This window comes from Aedes albopictus, chromosome 1 (genome assembly GCF_035046485.1).
Source record: "Aedes albopictus strain Foshan chromosome 1, AalbF5, whole genome shotgun sequence".
NCBI lineage: Eukaryota > Metazoa > Arthropoda > Insecta > Diptera > Culicidae > Aedes > Aedes albopictus.
In genome coordinates, this window is record NC_085136.1 from 279442935 (window position 1) to 279464453 (window position 21519).

The following is a 21519-nucleotide window of genomic DNA, read 5'->3' on the forward strand; positions in this document are numbered from 1 at the left end:
AACCCTGCGGCGGGCACCAGCCGCATCGGCTGACGTTTCGCCTCGCCTGTCAGCCGCCGATGTTGACAAACCGTGCGTCACGCGCAACGGACGGCCGCTTCGCTTTTTGGCAGCTTGCTTCGCGATCGTCTTCGGTGCGTGCCCCTCCTCTCTCCCCTGGCATTAGCTTTTTATGCTGCCAACACCAAACCCAAAGTATCTAAATACCAAGGTAAGAGATTCCCGCTAATATTCGCGGATTAGTGAGAAAAGGAAAAAAGCAAAAAATAGTTATGAAGTTTGCGCTGATTTGTATGGGCGCATCACTATTTAGCAAACTTTCTTAAGAAATTAAGCACTCCCATCATAGAAGCAATTATTTAATTGCATCTCACTGGATTAAAAGTGACTTCCATGCAATAAAACAGGAAATATCGCCATTTGAAAATCTATAACAATTTTTTTTAATTGGTTCTAAACATGTTTTTTCAGCATTTAGAAACATCCAAACTACTAAAACATCACAAACTTTGCTGAAATAATGACATTTTAGTGTAAAAACACCAACTTTTCATAACTAACGCAGATGTGTTGGTGAGTCTAATTTTTGACATTTGCGGGAATCTCTTACCTTGGGTATTTAGATACGTTGCACCAAACCAGCCATCAAAAGTGAGTGCGCGAGAGTGAAAGAACCTTTGCTTGCTGCAGTCCCTAATCCCGTCCCGAAGCCAGAGCCAGACGTCGTGTCGAGAGAAAGGGGAAAGTGTCGCGCAGACCAACACTCGAAAAAAAAGGAAGCGAAGCGGCCGCGAACGGTGTGGAATTTTGACAGATTTTTCCGTGTTTGTAAACAGTTTGAAAATTGGACTTTGAGGACAGCACTTCCGGCTCCCCCGGGGGAAGCTAGTTTTACGCGAAATATTCGATGCGAGTGTCGCAAGAAGCCAGCCATCAGTGTTCAGAAAAGTTAGCCGTCGCGGTGGTGGAGGTGCAGCTAGAGGAAGCGTAGTGCAGGCATCGACGAATTGGTTGGTCTGGGAAAATAGTGAACGCAACTCACTTAGATGTGAAGTTTTTTTTTATTATTTCGTGTGTTTCTTGTGTCTTGAGGAGTTGGCTCTTGGCATCGCTTTCTCGAGTCGAGACGGGCCAACAAAGCGAGCGCAGTGTGTAATTTGGAACCTTGAAAGCCTCGCGTTTTGTGTGTTCCTTCTCACGTCTCTTCTTCGTTGTCGCGGTTGTTGTCATATTCCACCGAGGCGACGAGAAGACATTGGGGTTGGCGATTTGAGTGTCCCGCGACCTACGCCCGACGGGCCAGAACTCCGAGACGCGGTAGTTAGTGAAATAGGGCATTGCCCGTCGTTCCACCACCCGGGCACTTTGAATGGGTTAATGACGACGACGGAGACGACTGCCGTTCCGGGGAACTAGAAAGAGTACCGTGGGACCGATACGGAAAAATAGAGAATAAAGTTCGGCAAAGTAGGAGGCCGGAAACCATCACGCAAATATGGAACAACTGCAGATCCAAGCAACGGAGCTGCCGATGTGTCGGCTTTGTTTCATGCAGGGCGTCGAGCTGTACGAGATCTTCCCGGGCGCCGCCAATGACAACGAATCTCTGCTCATCAAGATTATGGACTGCGTTACCGTGGCTGTGAGTATTAGAATCTAGATATACATATCTTTGTTTTGAATTGGGTGTGAGACGTTCGTTCTCGAACTGGAGTCATCCTAGTTCTTCTTGAAGTTAGATATTTTAAAATTAGTACTAAATGTTTTATTCTGTTCTGTTATTCTGTTATAATCAACGCACCCCCGGGCCGTGGCCAATCTGCGTTGTTTCGCTGGATGATACGTCTACCAGTAGACTTGTATCTGCCCTATGCTAAACCGATTAGCATAGCAAGTCCTTTCCACTGATGAGTAGGCTCGATTGTCCCGCCCCTCCCTATAACCCATAGGGGGAAATAAGGAGTTTCCAGTTTCAAGTATTGTATTGATTATGACACAAGCTGTCCCATGTACTGTTTTTATCTACATAGTTTCGTTTCCTTGACTTAAATAATGGTTTAACCGATAAGTTTGCGTGACGTTAATAAAAATTACAATTACAATTACCAACTCTTTCTATTAATTGGGAAATAATCACTAGACTTGGATTATCGGACTACTATTAATAATGAACATAATTAAGATACAAGTTTACATACACAATTGTAAAAGCAATGTTAGATGTTTTAAAGTGAATTGAAAAATGTAAATGAGATAAATTGTAAACTATTCCGCGGCGACACGAATGCTTCAATAGTATCATAAATAAACGCGCAAACAAACGAATAATTGATATTGTAGTATGCATATTGCATTATCAATTAGCAAAGTAGTAGAAAGAGTTGGGTGCCTGATTATAAAATTGTTGTACTTATCTTGTGTGTTTCGGACAAGTCCCGTTTGTGTTGGCCATTGGGACACTTCTTGCTTAAAAACGGTCGTTTCTGGAATGGCAAAGAGAATAATTCTAGATTGAGTTTAAATAAGGGCGAAAGTAACATGAGAGAGTTCTCTCTGTTGATACGTGAAGCCTCCAGTAATTCAAAATTCAATGTGGCGAAGATCTTGAGCGGATAGCATTCAATTCAATTCAATTAATTTATTTAGTGAAATAGTTTCAAATACATTCATGTTGCCTTGTTTGTTTTTGCAGAGTTTTGATTTTCTTACAACTGCTACATTTACATTCACTTCACCTGTACTTGCGGGACACTTAGTGCTGATTGCCTACTTTGTGTAATAATCTGTTTTAGGAAAAAATTAAAAAAAAAACCTAGTAATTAAATATTGAGCTTAACCTATCTAAACTACTATCACAGTCATGTTTATAGCACTTCAATGAGAGGGTTTGAAGAATTCGCGCATGAGATACTAAAGTTGACTGCTACTCTTTCGATGAAATTCTGTAGCATTTCCACCTCGGCGATATAGTGTACTTCCAGCTTCGGAAAGTGTGGGGGTAATCCAAGGATCAATTTTAATAGTTTATTTTGCTTAACCTGTAAGCGTTTCAGGTGTGATCTGGCGCAGTTTTGCCACACTGGATCTCCGTATGTTAGCACTGGTCGGAAAATACATTTGAACAGAAGTAACTTATTGGCGAGTTGTAGAGTAGACCTTCGATTAATGAGCGGATTTAATGCCCTGGTTAGCCTATTCACCTTAAGGTCCCATTAGCAAGGATGGAAGAAAATCACTTCAAGCGATAAATGATACAGGATACGAATAATCCAAGGTAGCCTTGTTCTTACAGTCACATGATGTCGACGCCTCACACCGTGCTCGAATCACAGAGCAATCAAAGCATCTGATGCACGCTTTATCGCGTGATGACCCGTTATCGGATCATGTTACAAGTCATGATAAATTTTATTCATCACAATGTATGCCACTTATGCACCCGTAAACCGCATTCATGGTTCGAAATAGTACATTCATAAGCATATCTGAAAGTTAAAGCAGCAAGAATGCTCAAAAAGTGAATGAAATCACGAATTTATCATTTCGAATTCATGATAACGATCGCATCGCGCCCGCACATGCCGAGCGAATCATTCTTCTCGGGCCGTAGTTTGTTAGGACGCTTGACGACAAAATGTTATCGTTGTTGCTATGATCGCGCGATGCCGTTCAACCGCGACACATTTGAAATCTGATCATGATCACTAGATTTCCATCCTTGCCCATTAGACATGACAAATATTTGGCCAAACAAGCCCAACAAATGACCAACACAACGTAAATCATGGCAACCTCGGATGAATGTCGGACTACCATGGCAAATATTTGTCATTATGACAAACAGTCTAATGGCCCCTTTAGCTATGCTTTCATTTATATGTTTGTCAAATAACAATTTTTGGTCTAAGATTAGTCCAAGATATTTTCCCTCCGTCGTCCACTTAACGGGAATCCCATTGATTTTTAACATTGACGACGGAAAATGGTGTACAGCTCTCCTCTTTGTAAAAAAAAAAAAACAATTTGGGTTTTCAATAGATTTATCTTGATCCTCCACCGGTGTTGATATTCCTCCAGTTTGTTTTGGGCATGCTGGAGCTTGGTAGTCACTATCTTGGCATCGTCGTGGGTAGTGAGGAAACTCGTATCATCAGCAAAGAAGCCATACACGACATCGTCCACCATTTCGACGTCACTGGTGAACACGTTGTATAATGTGGGGCTCAAGACGGAACCCTGGGGAAGGCCGAAAGGGATGCTATGGCAGCCGGATAGTGTCCCGTTTACAGTTACTTGGAACTGTCTTTGTGTCAAAAAAGACTGTACAAGTTTCACCAAATAAATTGGGCAACGGGATACATGAAGCTTATGTATCCAGCTTTTTACGCTAACGCGAGGGGTGATTCGAATATGACGTTTCTTGCCGACAACCGAATTTCAGTTCAATGCTATCCTAGTAGACTGTTAGAAAGTTTGTTGATTGAAGTGTCAAATATTTTCACGGTATTTGTTTTGTACCGACAGTGTTCCTCAGCGTATTTTGAAATGGTGTTTTCTATTTATTCTGCAGGACAAATTCTAGTTCTTTTTTTACTTTTTAGGTCAGCTCCAAAGGACTCAATGCATATTGACTGGATTTGTATGTGGAAATTCGTTAATATACCCTCCTGATACGCTTGACGATGGAATCTTGCACACACCGTGAAGCACTTTCCATTTGGCGGTGTCCAGTGGATGATGATGATGATGATAAGGTCTCCATTCATTGTAGCACGGTACTAAGCCCGATAGCAGTGGGCTATCCACCCAATGCGATTTGATCAAGCAAAACATTATAATTATACTCAACTTGATTTTTTTTAAATCAAGATCATAAAATGGTATGTAGTGCAAGCCATCGCATTGGAGGATGCCCCAATGAATGTGAAGAAGAAGAGTACGTCATTCTCTACATAATGGTTTTAAAGGGAAGTTGGCATCTCCACTCTTCCAACCATATATAATGTATCGACTGGCGGCTCTGATAACCCTCCTTACCCAAATTGGTTTTATAATGTTCAGTAGATTTAACTCATAATTTGTTAAACCGACAAATGAATAATTAGTAGTACATAGTTATAAACGGAACAATCTCACCAATTTTAAAACAGCTTCGTCGTGGAAGGCCAGGCAACCCATTCTTTCTTGATATGCCGCAAACAGCTGGGCTGGAATTTTTCCCCGATTGAAATCAAAATTCAGCGCAGATTTTTCGATCATTTCTTCATTAACCGCTTGCCGCCAGAATGAAGAGCGTCGACATCAATGCCCCAGCATGTTCAGCGTCACGATGAGCCGTCGGACGCTCGCCCGCTTGACCCACTCCACCTAGAGCTCTTCGTTGTCCATCGGCTTTTTCTTTTTGAGTCGCATCGTCTACAGTACTCCCAACGAACACTTCACAGGGATCTTCCTTCTTCTCCTTCTTCGGCCGTCGTTGGACACGAACATTGTCTGGGTAGACCGCATTACACAAAAGTTTCTAAGCACAGTTAGAAAATACAATTACACCAACCGCGAATATCCAAATTAACGAAAATTCATTTGGCGGTGTCCAGTGGAAAAGAGCCTAAACTAGCGTTTTTTCCTTTAATGATCTCGTATACGTACAGCTGTCGTTTAAATCTCGATCTAAATAAACCAAAAGTAATGCGAACGGTTAGGGATAGTAGGGATCGGAAGCTTATGGTCAATATTTTTATAGTAATAATTTAGTCTTGATCAAGTTAATCCGGGATCGGTCACGTCGTGTACTGAGTACACGCACCATTGGAAATGCACGCTTGTGATACACAGTGTGAGCGTGGGCCGTTGAAGGTGGACGAAGACGTGACTGCTCGAGGGTTAATAAAGCTAATTTGTTTGTTGATAAGAAATATTTTCCATTCCGTTTCTTATAATGAAAACATATTGTTCAGATCTAAATAATGCATCCAGATCAAATCCAGGCATAGGCAGTATGTTGCCAAAAGTAGAACTAGCTTTTCAACTGCGTCGCCAAACACGGTGAAATCGAGTGAGTGCGTGAAAGTTTTCACGAATTTAGCCAATTTGAACTCTCGGACTTCCGATAAATTGCGTTACACCTGCTCTCAGTTGACCTAAAAAAGAACCAAAATCTAGATTAATTGAAGTATAAATAGGAAACACCATTTCATAATACGCTGAAGATGGCTGTTGGTGCGAAACAGATCCCGTGAAAATTTTTGACACTTTCATCAACAAACTCTTAAACAGTCTACTAGGATGGCATTGAACTGAAATTCGGATGTCGGCAAGAAACGTCATATTCGAATCACCCCTCTCGTTAGCGTAAAAAGCTGGATAACAGCATCATGCCAAACTGTATCATATAGCGGATAGCATTCTTTGATGATAGTGATTTTTTTTAATATGGCTTAACAAAAATTACTATTCAATTATTTCAAATCGGATTCGTCAATAAAATTATTGTTCATAAAATAATTAACCATGCGAGTAATAACATGATTTGCTCTCGTGTTTCAATCAATGCTGTCATTCTACCAAATCTTACAAAGAGGATTGAGGAAGTTATGTAGATATTGGTTATATGAACTACTACTATTTACTATAACATCTTTAAATGGATAGTGTAACTACAGAAAACTACGGAAGAGGTAGCGGCTATTGAATTAACCTGAGTTACGTGTAGTCAACTAACTGTTCGATCAAGTGACAGTGCCTAAAATCATGTTGGAGGCATCAGAAATCGAGTTGATTTATTAGGCATTATTTGAGTCCGATCCTTAACCCAAGAACTATTTTTTTAACGAATTTTGTTTCAATTAATATCCTACTAAATAAATTATATGCCAGACTCCAGACATCTAACAATAAACAATGATCCAGTGCTTACCAGTTTGGCACCTTGCCAGGGGGACTTGGCCTTGTATCTACAGCTCAGAGATCAACTCGATTCCGTCAATACAGCAAACTGTTCACAATACTCTTTTGTGATACTTTGACGGAATATTATTGGAATAATCTTCTGAGACACACAATCCGGGCAAATTGGATCGTCAGATGATCAGTGCACATCTCGATCATTGATATACAGGAGTACAAAAATTACAAAATGTGATAGGCCGGAAGATTTGGTAAGCAGCTCCCCCGTAGAAAAAGAATTTGTATTATTGAAGTGATATACCCAATGGGTGCCCCAGAAATAAAAAATCCATTAATTTGATTCAACTAGGAGTTCGTTCATAAATCACATATACTTCATGAGGAGAGGCGAAGTTGTAACTTCATGCAATTTTGGTTTTGCATGGCCAAAATTTTATGAGGGAGAGAGATGAAGCATAGCTGAGCCTTTCCGTCATAAGACTGACGAAAACCAATAGTTTGTAATGAAATTGTCCGCGTGGATTTGTAGTACTGAATCAATTGCTCGACATGAGCCTGTCGGATTTCATAAGCCTCGGAGATTATTACCACCTTCAATGGTATTCCCATATACTCACCCTCATTCTTGTTTTCGATCGAATCCACTTTCGAACGAAAATCGTTCGCATTCCCGTTTACGCCAGCAAAATCAAATGGCCTACTGATTCGATCGAACCAAAAACGTTCGAAAGTGGATACGTCCGTAAACAAGAATGAGGGTGACTATCCCACATTATTGTCCCATCAAGGGTCTGACTGGGCTCATAACCCCCCTCAGTGGTAATATTCTCACCAGCTTGGAATTATATTTTCCCGGAACATATGTGATTTCGACAACATACCGTTACACTATGCCGTAGTATAATTGGAATCACTATATCAGAGGATTGAATTATCTGATTTTAAAATTTACCATTTAATCTACATTCAGTTCAACCAATCAACACTGCAAAGCATAATGGTCATATGCCAAAAATCAATGCTTCCTGGAAGATATAAACCAAGCCCAGGGTACTAAATTTAAAATGTTTTATTTTACTTTATTGATGCTCAAGGTGTCAATGTGTCATGGCAAAGTTTCCAAGGTACATAATTAGTTCAAGAACTCATTATCAGGGCTGTTACAGGTGGCGCGGATTTTGCGTTTTTCGCGGTTTTTGCGTTTCGCGCGGATTTGGCGCGTTTTTGCTAATTTCGGCGCGGTTTTTGCGGAAATGGTTTTCAAATGCACTTACATCAAATATGTAGACATGTAGCACAACACAATCAGAATAAATAAATAAAGAACATTTCCATATCTGAGTTATGAATTTTGTGATTGAGTAAAAATGATGTTACTAGTGGCTAGCTTGGAATGCTAAATAAGTTGCACTGCACATAACGCTCAATTTTTAAAAACAGAGAAGTTCCTCTTCTGAATTTCGTAGTCAACCTCTTGAAGTCATTTCTGTCTTAACCCGGCTTAATTTTTGGATAGTATTTTTTGGACGGAACTTATTTAGTAATGTCTGAGGTACGAAAAACACTGAATCATGGCAAGATTTCTGCATAAATTCCTAGAGTTTCTTGGTAATTCTGAAATCTATTTTTAATGGAATTTGCAAATTTTGGATAAACTTTCTCACTGGATAAACTTTTGATTGAATTAGAAGAATCTTGTATAGAAAATCATTGGTTCTGTAGTTGACTCTGTTGCTTGTAGATCTTTTGTCGAATCGATTTTTTTAAAAACTCTGGTAGAATTATCCTAAAAATAAACTTCTGTTGTAATGGTAAAATTAATCTTTGATTTCCAATCGGAGCATTCGTTGAGAGGGGAGTAGCAAGCACAGTTAATAAAGGGTTTCTTGGTGGAATTGTGGAGGATTTATTTTACATGAAAACATGAAGCTTTTGGAATCCTATGCAGGACATTCTTGCTGAAATCTTTACTGAATTTCCAAGGTCGTGGTATGGGCAGAAACTCTTATCTTAAATTTCTAATAAATTAATACTTCTCTTCATACGTTTTGCTCAAAGGTGAGAACATTTGCCTGATGACATTTTTATGAAATGTTTGTAATAAATATCACGCTTAGATTTTATTCTTTTTGGAATTGGTGATTTATTTAATCAATGGATTACGCTAAAATCAATTACTCAATTTGTTTCTTCACAAAAAATCTGAAAATTTTCTTGCGGTTCTCTCGAACGATCTTCTGAGACTTACTACAGATTTTATAGCAGGATTTCTACAATAATGTTGGTTATAATTATTTCAAAAAATTCTCCATTTTTGGAACTGTTTCAGGGAACAGGAAATCCCATTCTCGTAAAATAGTAGTCACCCTGATTGACCAGCAATCAAAGAACTATTTATTCGAAACTTTTTATTCCAGTTTAAAAAAACTTACCTGTTTGCAACATTTCTTGGTTGATGTGGAAGATGCATGGATTAATAATAGTTAAAATCGGTTTTAACATTAGGAATGATCTTCATCAGGAGTGCAACAAAAAACATGCTCGAAAAATTGAAAAAATCAGGCTTTTTATGAGCTTGAGTCATCAAAATCATATGTTTTTGTACTGGCGCGGTTTTGATGACCTCGGCGCGGATTTCAAATGGCTTGGCGCGGATTTTGCGGTTTCCAAATCGACAGTTTTATAACAGCCCTGCATTATACACCGTGAATTTTGGAGAAGGTATTACTATCTCTATAGCCCGGCGGCTTTTAAGTTTTGCCTGTCCTCAAGGATTAGGAAAAGGTGTCAGATTGGTTTTGTCTATAGGACAGATCGGTGAAGTTCTAGATTTGTAGTACCGTGGGGTGCCCTAATTTCGCGCGTGTCCAAATTTCGCTCACTGATAATATTTAGAGATCATAATCATGAAACTAATTGTACAATTGTACAAATTTCACTTTAGCTTCACTATCTAATGTGAAATCTGGACAATTCAACAACTAGTTCTATGTTTATGATCTCTAAATGTTATCAGTGAGCGAAATTTGGACCCGCGCGAAATTAGGACACTCCATGGTAATGAGCTGAATTTTAGTATGGTGTGAAGGTAAATTATCCGTTTCTGCAGTGAAATGATGAAAAAAGCGTGGGTGTTATGATTCCTTGCTAAATTTGATGCTGTTTGAGCAAAACTTTGGGCATCAGTGTTGTTATTTTCTCAATTTCTTGCAGCATGAACAACCTAGTTATCCAAAGTTTTGCTCAAACAGCTGTAAAATAATGTGTTGATTGATTAAATGATCAACGTAATTTACCTTTTCGTATTTCAAACAAAAAGGGCTTGTTTGACCGTAAGATTCTTGTTCTAGGAAAGACGAACCAGCCAAGGGCTGAAAGTCTCTTTAATAAAGACAAATCAATCAAATCAATTGTTCTTGTGTCTTCGATACTAGAAAGCTTGGTTAATAATGATATAATTTGTCAAACGCTTTCAACATTCTGTAATTCTGTAATCTCAACGCATCCTCTGGCCCCGTTGCCTATCTGCGTTTTCCCTCCGCTGAGCGATACGTCTACCTGACGGAGTACGACGATGTTACAAACTCTGGAGTTAATGAAAAATGAGTTTGTAATACCGTTGGTCTGTTGCTGCTGTTTCTAGATCAATGGCGTTCTGCAATGTTATAATTATTTGAGAATCTATTTACTCGTCAGAACTTGTTCTGATAACCTATCAGGTATCAGGTATCAGAAGGCCGGCTCCAGAGGCACGTTATCCTCCATTTGGGACATTTGTGCCATCGCCATACATATGAGCCTATTTCATCATTTACCTGAGGGAGAATGGGACAAGGGATGGGAATTGGGAAAGGGAAAGGTGATGAAATAGGAAGGGTGCCCTAGAAGAGGGAATGAACGCATAAGCGTAACGAGAGCTAATAGCTCATACCACAGCGGGGTTAATCAGTGCCCTGAAAAGGACACTGTAAAACGCATAAGCGTAAAAAGAGCCTATAGCTCATTGGAGGTAGCTTGCGACGTCATGCGACTTTCAATATGACATAGAAAGGCACGTCATCAAAAGCATCCTCAATATTCAAGAAATCACCCAAGCAAAAACTACGTTTGAGCGAGTGCTTTCTTGAAAACGTATACAACTTTATGTAAAAGAGTCACTGTGGACATCCCAAATTGGGAGACATGTGAGTTCACAAGAACAGGCATGTTAGCCAGACGAACATCACAGATGTGCTAATCGACAATGCGTTTCGAGCATTTCAGAAAGAACGACGTAACCAGATAAATCTGGAACTTATACCTTCTTTATACAACGCACGCACCCTTTCGGGATAAAACTACAGAGTAATTTCATGCCATGAAAATACCCAATAGAAAACTACAAGAGTTCAAAACATGTTTGAAAAACTCAAATCCCTCTGGAGAAAAATAGGATAAAGCCCCATTTGCTCCAGGAGATTTGAAGTAAGCAGAGCTTTTTAGTGCTCACTAAATCGATTCTATAGCTACAATCCTTGGGGTAGAAGCTAAAGATTCGTAGCTATACAAAAGACTGGTTTATCCGAAGATATTTAGAACTTGAACAGGTCCGAGTTCCATTCAGGAATACCTCTTGCGGTCCGCACAGACCGCAGAGGACAAGCTTCTTTCAAAGCAGTAGCTATGGTATACCACAATGAAGGGCGTTTAAATAACAAAACCATAATGAAACTCTCTTGGAGTAGCAATGGAAGCGAGTTATCCATAAAATGTGATTGCAACCAATTATTACAGGTTCCCTAGCTTGTTGAGCAGGGACGCCTGAATACGCAAAGTTTGCGAAGGAACACTCCAAAGTGCGAAAAGGTCAAATGGAGAGTCCTCATCTGGCGCATGCCAATCAGTCAACTCATGACAAATTCTGCTCATGCAGAGTTGGGTTAGGTGCAATTCTATGTTAAGTTAACCATGAACTACCTAAGTATTCCATCAAACTGAAGCATCTCAAATCAATGTTTGAGCTACTTCAGATGCCAGATATCAGCGAAAAGATGCTGAAAACAAGAGCTTGCTTGAAGGCATCCATAAGGAAAGGTTGAAACATACTGTTAACGTTATTCTAAAATAGAGCATGCTCGAGGCACGACAGTTCATCTATAATGAAAAAAGCAAATCTGGGTTCACAAGGTAACCTAAACAGAAGTTACCCTACGAAAATGAACTTTTTGAAGTAGATCCACTTGGGCTACATACGCTTTTTACGCTGAAAATTGATCTGAGGTTTCCTTGCCGTAGCCACTACCCAAACTAGACAGGATTACACTCTTCACAATCACAGCACAAAAAGGAAACATCAACGACGAACCAAATCGTGGTCAATTGAAAAACGCCAATGGCGAGAACGCATTAAGCGAACCCATATAGGCAGTAATGTAAGCTAATTAACAACATTTGAATAACCCCGCCCTTATTTAGCCTCAAATTTGAGACTTAAGAAGGGCAACTGATTATCTCGGAGAAACGCAAGGTCCACTGCACCATTGCTCCGGTTATCGCAGTAAGGGCGTAATACTGTAGAGGACGCCCTAATTCTCCACAGGCTCCGTTTGTGGTTAGGTTTTTATTAGACCCCCCTAACCATTCATTCTTTGGCACGGTAAGCATAAAGCCGCATAACACCATGAATTAGGGGTCACCTGTTTAGTGGACTCTTACCACTGGATCAGGCGGTCCGTAGTGTTATTCTTAGCCAATTGAGACAGCCGCTACCGACACTACACAGCTATCTAGGCTGATCGGGAAAAGAAGTTAACATTGATGGTCAACTTCCAAACGAACCCGAACAGCCGGCATAGGCTGGCCCCGTTGCCTATCTGCGTTTTCCCTCCGCTGAGCGATACGTCTACCTGACGGAGTACGACGATGTTACAAACTCTGGAGTTAATGAAAAATGAGTTTGTAATACCGTTGGTCTGTTGCTGCTGTTTCTAGATCAATGGCGTTCTGCAATGTTATAATTATTTGAGAATCTATTTACTCGTCAGAACTTGTTCTGATAACCTAGCATATTACAAGCCGAGCAGCCGGCACTGAAAAGTCACAGATTTATAATATCTATATAAAAATGTGAGCTTGTAGTACTCGAACTAATAGAACTAAGCTCGTTTTACTAGTTTGAGGCTTTTGCAAGCTCAAGTTTACTTTTCTAGTAATTATCATCTAATTCTGCTAAAACGCTCGTTATAGCCAACTTGTTATTGTCAAAAACGAATTTAATTATAAAAGTGAAGTGCGACGTAGTTAATAATTGCCAGACTAGAAACAGCAGATGCGGTTCGCCAAGAGGTCATCCACTAATCAGTTAGGTGAAACTATGGGACGGACAAGAAGATATTTGAATTCTCGCAATTATCAATATTACTACCGATGGAGGGAGGAGTTAATGGAACTAATTAGAACGTTAAATATGATTTTGCTCTTTCATACTTATATTGGTGATTCTCCTTCTTTCTTCCTTATTTGTGCCCATGCTGGTGCGATCATCTTATAGAAGATTTTCATCCTGTACGCATGCTCTCCGCAGTATCATAACGATCTGCGATGAGACTTTCTATCATCCGTTGGAATGCCCCTGGCGCTGACTTGACTCCTGGGCCAGGCGGTTGAAGCAAAACAATCCTCTATGCGTGTTGATCGTCAGAAGTTGTTCCGAATCTTCGGTTGAAGAGACGCATCGGACAGGTCGATCACACTGAAGACTTGACATCCTGCCAGCTGGGCAAAAATTTCTTCTGGTATCGGCAGGGGATAGTTGTTGGCTTCCAGAGCGTTGTTCAGGCCTGTCGAGTAATCCGCGCAAATGCGAGAACACTGCCATCCGGTTTCTTTACAGCTACGATGGGGGCTGCCCATTCTGAGAAATCCGAGAAACTGTTCTGAGACGCTGCACCCTTCCTGTCCCTGATGGCGTGAACCGCTGACTTCGAACTGGTTTGCTGTTCGATGATGCTTGTGTCTTCCTTTAATTTGATGAGGCGTTGATACTCGTCAATTAACGACTGGAGAGTGGCTGGTGCTTCAGGTTTCTCGTGTTCCAAGATCGAAAGAAGTCTTGTTCGAACATCGGCGTATTTTGAGGCATTTGAAATGGTCCGGGGTAAGGTTTTGAAATTGAAAATCTTCACAGGCTGGGTTGACATGTCCTGATTGACAATAGCTGATAATATTTTCAGATTCGCTCTTCACCAACTGGAGACATTGGAAACGCTTCCGGAACGTGGAGACTTGATTTCCGAAGATTTTCTTCAGAATCTTCACGGTGTTTTCAAACGTCACGTCTTTTGGAAGCTTCGAGAGTATGTAATTGATGTAACGGCTATGCGGAGGAGTATGCAGCTTCCGGAGGAGCAAGCGAACTTTTGTGGCGTCTTCCAGATGGCGGGTATAATTCTTGGAAATGTCTTGATAGCGGTCAAACCAACGTCCAAACGTCATTCCGTTTTCTTCATCTAAGGCAAACTCGGTTATGTTTGAGGACAGGGATTCCAAAATCTGCTCTTGAGATTAAACCTGCGAAAGTGCTTGCTACTGCTGGTGTATCATCTGCTGTAGGAGCTGGGCCATTTGAAGAATGACTTGCTGGATTCTAGGAAAGGCGTTATCTCCTTCTGGCATTTTCGTGAGTGCTAACTTCTCGTCGCCATTGAAATGTCCGTAGCAAAGTCTTACTTATTTGAAGGTTGGACAAAGAATGAATTGAAAGTTTATTGAATGTCATAATCAAGTTACATTAGATTGCTTAGATTTATCGGTTACTCGGTTGCTATGATGTAACCACTAGTTGCATCTTTTTTTCTACCGCTAATCTTATGCCGACGTCACTAATTGAGTTGCATAAAATCAGCGGTAGAACTAAAGAGACAACTAGTGGTTCGCAATGTTGATCTGCGCCACCTGTATCTGTACCTCATTGATGAACCATCCCCTACGGATGCTTTCATACAAGTCATTGCATAATGCACTTCAAAAGACCTTCCGCTAATTATTGGCAGTGATGCTAATGCTCACCATATCATCTTGGGCAGCTCAGTCATTAACTTGAGAGGCTCCAGTTTGATGAAGTACTTAAGTAGTACAGATCTTGCATTACTTAACATAGGCAACATAACGAGACATAATGCTTTGCTCTAGTAGAGTTAGTCACGAGCTGACCAATTGGCATGTGTCAGATGAAGAATCTTTATCTGACCATCGCTACATCTTTTTTGAACAGTGGACATCTGGTTATCTGGAGAGAAACGATTACATCGTTTTGATGTAAAATCTTTTGTTCTTATGTGTACATCGTTCGATGTAATATCCATGCAACCGACGTATTGATCGGGTTGCAGCAGTTCAGATGTAATATTACACAACAGTTTTTTCTGTGTACTCACTTGGTAGATACTGCCGAAATCTATACATTTGTTCAGCAGCCAAGAGCTATTCAAGCACTTGCTTCGGCCAACTGTAGCTAAAGGGCGAACACGATGAAATTGCCACACAGAAAATATTGTATAACTTTTGATTGCGTTCGTCAAAATAGCTAATTTTTTGACCATGAATAGTATATTCTCTCTCTCTTCTTGGCGTAACGTCCTCAATGGGACAAAGCCTGCTTCTCAGCTTAGTGTTCTATGAGCACTTCCACAGTTATTAACTGAGAGCTTCCTCTGCCAATGACCATTTTGCATGTGTATATCGTGTGGCAGGCACGAAGATACTCTATGCCCAAGGAAGTCAAGGAAATTTCCTTTACGAAAAGATGCTGGACCGACCGGGAATCGAACCCGTCACCCTCAGCATGGTCATGCTGAATACCCGTGCGTTTACCGCCTCGGCTATATGGGCCCTGGCATGAATAGTATATTATGTGTAGCTAATACCATAAAATTTTCATTAAAATCGGTTGAGTATTGGCGCATATATTGTCGATATCATAAAATGAGATTTAAGAAAATTTGTGCACCTATTTCAAAAAATTACTTAGGCTATAACTTTTATGTTACCTCATCAAAACGTTTAAAAATTTCACTCGATATTCTTAACATAGTATCAATTAAGTGGTAAAAATTTGATCCAAATCGGTTTAGTACTTTTTTTAGTAAATATCCAAAGCTCAAATCGCTTCAAGGTAAATTTTAGGTACTTTTTGACCATTTTTAGTTCCGCGTGCACTATTTTGACTGTAGAACTGATAACACTGTCCCGATTTTTATAAAACTTTGGCAGTGTAAAATTGTTGTGTTAAACTGTTTACAGTGAAAATTTCAGCCGTTTTTGTTGAGTACTTTCAAAGTAAGAGCAGTATGAATTTCACTATACCAAAAACCACATCTGCTTATTGTGACATAGTGCGACATATATGGCTATAACTTTTTAACGGTATGATCAAATTGAATGAAATTTTGACAAACTACTTCTACATACATACTTTACGTACATAAAAATTTTCAATGAAATCGGTTCAGTATTTTTGGCGCCAGCGTTGAAACGGCAAAAAAGTGATATTTTCCAAAATGTTTGTTTGTACAAGATTTTCAAGTGGCAATTCCCTTGTTTCAACGATATCTCTGAATTCGGAAAACGCTATTCACCTTGTATGAATACTTGACAAATTTCCCATCATTGGAAATGAAATAGTTGATGACTTAGCTCGCACTGTATCATCACATGACTTTATTGCTCCTGAGCCAGCTATTCCGGTATTGAAGTGTTGGATAAAGATTCAGATTGACACCTGGGCTGCCACACAATATACCGGAATAGTGTGACATCATGTGGCCAAACGAAATTCTATAGTACTGGCACATCTCATGTAGTGGCGAAATATCTACTAATCTGTCTAAGCAAAATTGCGATTGCGTTCTGGTCAAAGCATTGTCTGGCCTGACCACACTACCGATTCAACACATGCGAATGATAAGCAGGCTGATTCATGGTATGTTATAGTTGTGAATCCGATTATGAAACTTCATATTATTTGATATGTCGGTGCATATTTTGCGCAACGTTTCCAAATATACCGTGCCATGCCCTAATACCGTGTGCCTCCTAATACCGTGTATTTGACAAAAAACTCAAATATTTTACAAAGTGTATTATTTTTTTAACTGAGTTACTAGTTTAATCATTAGCATATTAAACCTTCTAAAGTTTGGCGTGATAAATTTGGCACATATTTACAAAAACAAGCAATTAAAAATATTTAAAGAATGTGAGTGCAAAGTACCAATACACGGTATTAGGGCATGGTTCCTTTTGTGTTCCAAATACCGTGTTTCGGCTAAAACTTGCAAACTGAAAATATCATTGACACGTTTTACTTTATAAATCAATTGCATAATCCTCTAGGCAACGTTTAACGTACAGGTTCTTTTAAGTATGAACCACTATATGATTGATATAGTGATGATTCAAAGGACCACCAATGTATGCGGGTCACATACACGGTATTAGGAACAATGCTATGTTTTACAATTTTGATTTTAACAATGGATTAAACATTTTGTTGAGTTGGTTCAACCACACTCAAAGCACTGTGCTTCAGAGCAGATCAAAAGACCTTGTTTTCGTTGATCAGTTTGAACTAAAAATATCTTTATTTAATATGTTTGTGTTACAACTTCAATACAATTCACTTACAATTATCAGTGCCGTAATACTCTTCAAAAATGGTTTCAAACCGCTCTACTTCGAATCTGTTTCGATTAACTTATTTTTCAATCTACTTAACTCGCTTCAATTAAAGGAGCCCACCAATCTACCTTCCTCCTTTTTTATAAATTCCATCCAACTAAATAGCGACTGCATTGATCTAGGGTGACCAGTATTCACTGGCGCGTCAACACATTTGGAATTTCATTAATGGCACGGTACCGTGCCATGCCCTAATACCGTGACCTTAAGGATGCTCTTCACTTCAAAGAGCCCTGTAGAAATCAATAATCCATGTTTCTTGATTTTTCAAACGCTATATTATTGCTTATTGTGTGTAAGGTGTATAATAAATATGATTAATGGAATTCCAAATGTTTAATCCATTGTTAAAATCAAAATTGTAAAACATAGCATTGTTCCTAATACCGTGTATGTGGCCCGCATACATTGGTGGTCCTTTGAATCATCACTATTCAATCATACTAAGTTCATACTTAAAAGAACCTGTGCGGCAAACGTTGCCTAGAGGTTTGTGCAATTGATTCATAAAGTAAAAAGAATCAATACTATTTTCAGTTTGCAAGTTTTGGCCGAAACACGGTATTTGGAACACAAAAGGAACCATGCCCTAATACCGTGTATTGGTACTTTGCACTCACTTTCTGTAAATATTTTTAATTGCTTGTTTTGTAAATATGTGCCAAATTTATCATGCCTAACTTGAGCATGTTTAATATGCTAATGATTGAACTAGTTACTCAGTTATAAAAATAATACACTTAGTAAAATATTTAAGTTTTTTGTCAAATACACGGTATAAGGAGGCACACGGTGTTAGGGCATGGTACGGTACCAATTGGCTTCTTTGGTGGTGTTGAGATAATTCCATATTCTGAATCTGCATGCCAAACTGAGCCGAAATCCAAATTTTCATCAATTTTGGTGGCCGGGAACCTATTTAAAAATCAATTTGAAATTTGTATGGGAGCGATTTGTCGAATCACCCCTCGTAGCGGAGCTGTAAAGCAGTTGCCCAGCTGTCAAAAGGTGATTTCAAAAAATCTCTTTGAAATTGATTTTAGATACCAAAATAAAGTTCTAAAAATCTGAAAAAAATCATAGCGGCTCAGAAAAAGGTGCTCTTTTGTTTAAAAATAAAAAATCATTGAATTTTCTTAATTAAAAAACCCAATTAAGGTGAAACATCAAGAAATCCCATTGCAATTTTGCATCCAAACAGAGGCACAAATCTGACGAATAATACATCGAACCGAGCCGCATTTGTTTATCCTGGCTTTGCTCACAGCTTTTCCAAATCGAGCGCATTTGTTTACGAATTTTTAGGATTGGTTCTCTTGAAAACGTGAGTAGGGGTCCAAGTCGGCCATTGTGTGCTCTGATGTTTCTCCTTAAGTGAAACTTCAAAAACCTGAACCTTCAGCATGTTCTGTTGTTCTTCTGTGTTAAGGAGCTAAAGGGTCTCTTTACGCTTTACGCGGTTCACAGTGCCCTTTCCAGGGCGCTGTTTGAATCCATTGTGGTACTTTTATCTCTTTTCCAGGATAAATTTTCCTATTATCCTTTAAGGACAAACGTCTTAAAATCCCGCTTCAAAAGTGCATCAGAACTTCAGACGCACAAATCTCAAGAAGCTGTTGAAGCTGAACAGTGCATTTTATTATTCTGTTCTTGCTCACTTGTAATAAGCTTAAAATGAGAAGCTCAGGTGTGCTGGTTTTGTTTACGAAGAGATTTGTGCCCTCGAAATCGTGAGTAGGTGCCAAAGTCGGCCATATTGGGATTCTTACAAGTCTGTCCTTAACCCAATCTTAATTTCCTTCCTTGGTCAAGCTAAAAGGGGATCTTATTATGGAGATGATACAATGTCCGCATGGTTGCTATACGACATTTGCGTTCGATTATATCTGAGCATAACTTAGGGTAGAACTATATGTACATAGCAACAACAAAAATGTTGTTAATATCAATAATCTAGAGAGTTTTGATATCTAGGTCAATGCGCCATGGACAAACTTCGTTATTTCTTCCACTCATAAACGCTCCATTTCCCATAGATAACGTTTGATGATGACTACAACTCATACATCTGTGGCAAGTGTGTCACCATGATCGAGGAGTTCTATGAATATAAGGAAAAATGCAAGGAAAATGACGCACTTCTGCGCGAGAAGCGGAAATCAGTCGACCAGACCGCCATCTATAACGTGGTCAACATGCAACCCGAGGAGGAGGTCGTCAACGCCAACGGTAGCAACGGAACCGTCCAGGAATTGGGCCTCGACGACCAGCAGATGGGTCTCGAGCAGCGTATCAGTATAGAGGGCGGCGCCCCACTCAACGGAAACATTATCGAGTTCAAGAAGCAGCTGTTCACCGCTTCCCCGGAACAGCTCGGAATTTGGATCTGCGTCGCTTCCGGCAGTGACATCCAGTGTCCTGCGATGATCCAGGTCGACGAAAACGTTCAGGTGAGTTTGGACATCAAGCACTAAGATACTGTAATAGATAGGTTCTGAAATTGCTTGTCTCTTTTGTAGGTCGTAGCGGAAATTGGACAACACAACCACGGACTTCCAGTATCGGTAACGGATAATCCTCCCCAAGAAAAGCAACAGCTGGCACCACCACAGCCTCAGCCGCAGGTCCAACATCAGCAGCCACAACAGTCCCAGCAAGCGCCTCAACCACCACAGCAGCAAACCATCGTAACGGGAACGCCGAAGGTTTCCGGTGTCGCAAGTACCAGCACCCCGGTGGCCCCTACGACCAGCGCCAGTAAGAAACGCAAGTCGAAGGATCAACCCAGCAAGAGGAAAATTTCCAACGACATTCTGGTGGGCGACGGTTGGTTGGTCGACGTCGAAAGCCAACAGCGTCATCACTACCAGCTGGTCACCAAGGATGGCTACCAGACGTTCCTCATCTTCAATGGGTATCGCTTCCGGACCCAGCAGAAGATCCGCAACGGTATTGCCTCGTGGAAGTGCGCATGGAACGGGCGCAAGGGATGCCAGGCAGTGCTGCACATTACCGAGGACTATCAGAAGGTGAAAGAGGTGGGCAATCCGCACAACCACGAACCGTCGTTGCGTGATCGTATGATTTGCGGCGCCAAACCGACCAATGGCAGTGATGCCATCATGATGACTTCCGATGGGGAGGAAAGTTTGCATGCTGGAGCTGAGTTGCAACAGATTACCATTGCTGCGGCCGTTGGAGGACACGGTAGGTTACTTTTTTTGTAATATTTGCCCGCTTCTAAGGTAGATTCCCGTATTTCGCAGGAGCCACCAGTAGCAGCAGCAACAGTTCGACCCTGGGCAATGCCGTCACGGCCACGGTAACGGGCGGAGGTGGGCCCAGTTCGACCGTTGTGACCAGCAATGCCGTAGCGAATCTCGATGTGGTCACTACGTCGTCGGCGGTGGTCGGTGGCCACAACTCGTCGCTGGAGCACCTGTCCACGTCGGAGATTGTCGACTTTGTTCAGCAGAGCAGCAGCGGAAGCGACCAGCTGGTGACAACGATAGTGGACACCGATTCGCACCACGGCGCCGTTGTAGGAGGCGTTGGGTCCGTTGTCAGCGTGGTGGACGACGACGTCGGTAAGGACGACACTGGCATGTCGATGGACATAGAGGAAATTATTCGTCCCCACGTGGTTCTGCATTCGGCTAACGATTAACTTAATTCGCGACGGAAGAAACACACATATTTACGGAAAACAAGTAACATTATACCTAACTAGTAATTACACAACAAGAATGACACGAATCAGAACAGTGCGGATATTCTCAACAACAACACCCTAAAATACCTATATATTTTTAAATTGTGTAGCATCGTGAGCGCTGGATCCTAGGGGTTTTAAGCAAGAAGACTAGCTTTTAAGAAATACAATTAATATAAGCTAAT

General features: G+C 40.5%; 1 protein-coding gene across 1 annotated transcript; it reads left to right on the top strand.

Moving 5' to 3' along the window:
- Positions 1-637: 637 nt before the first annotated feature.
- Positions 638-21436, top strand: LOC109400757 (uncharacterized). Its single transcript, XM_019673258.3, has 4 exons — positions 638-1642; positions 19659-20072; positions 20142-20829; positions 20889-21436. Exons 1-4 carry the CDS (start codon positions 1496-1498, stop codon positions 21287-21289), a joined length of 1650 nt encoding a protein of 549 aa, XP_019528803.1. The 5' UTR covers positions 638-1495; the 3' UTR covers positions 21290-21436.
- Positions 21437-21519: the final 83 nt, after the last annotated feature.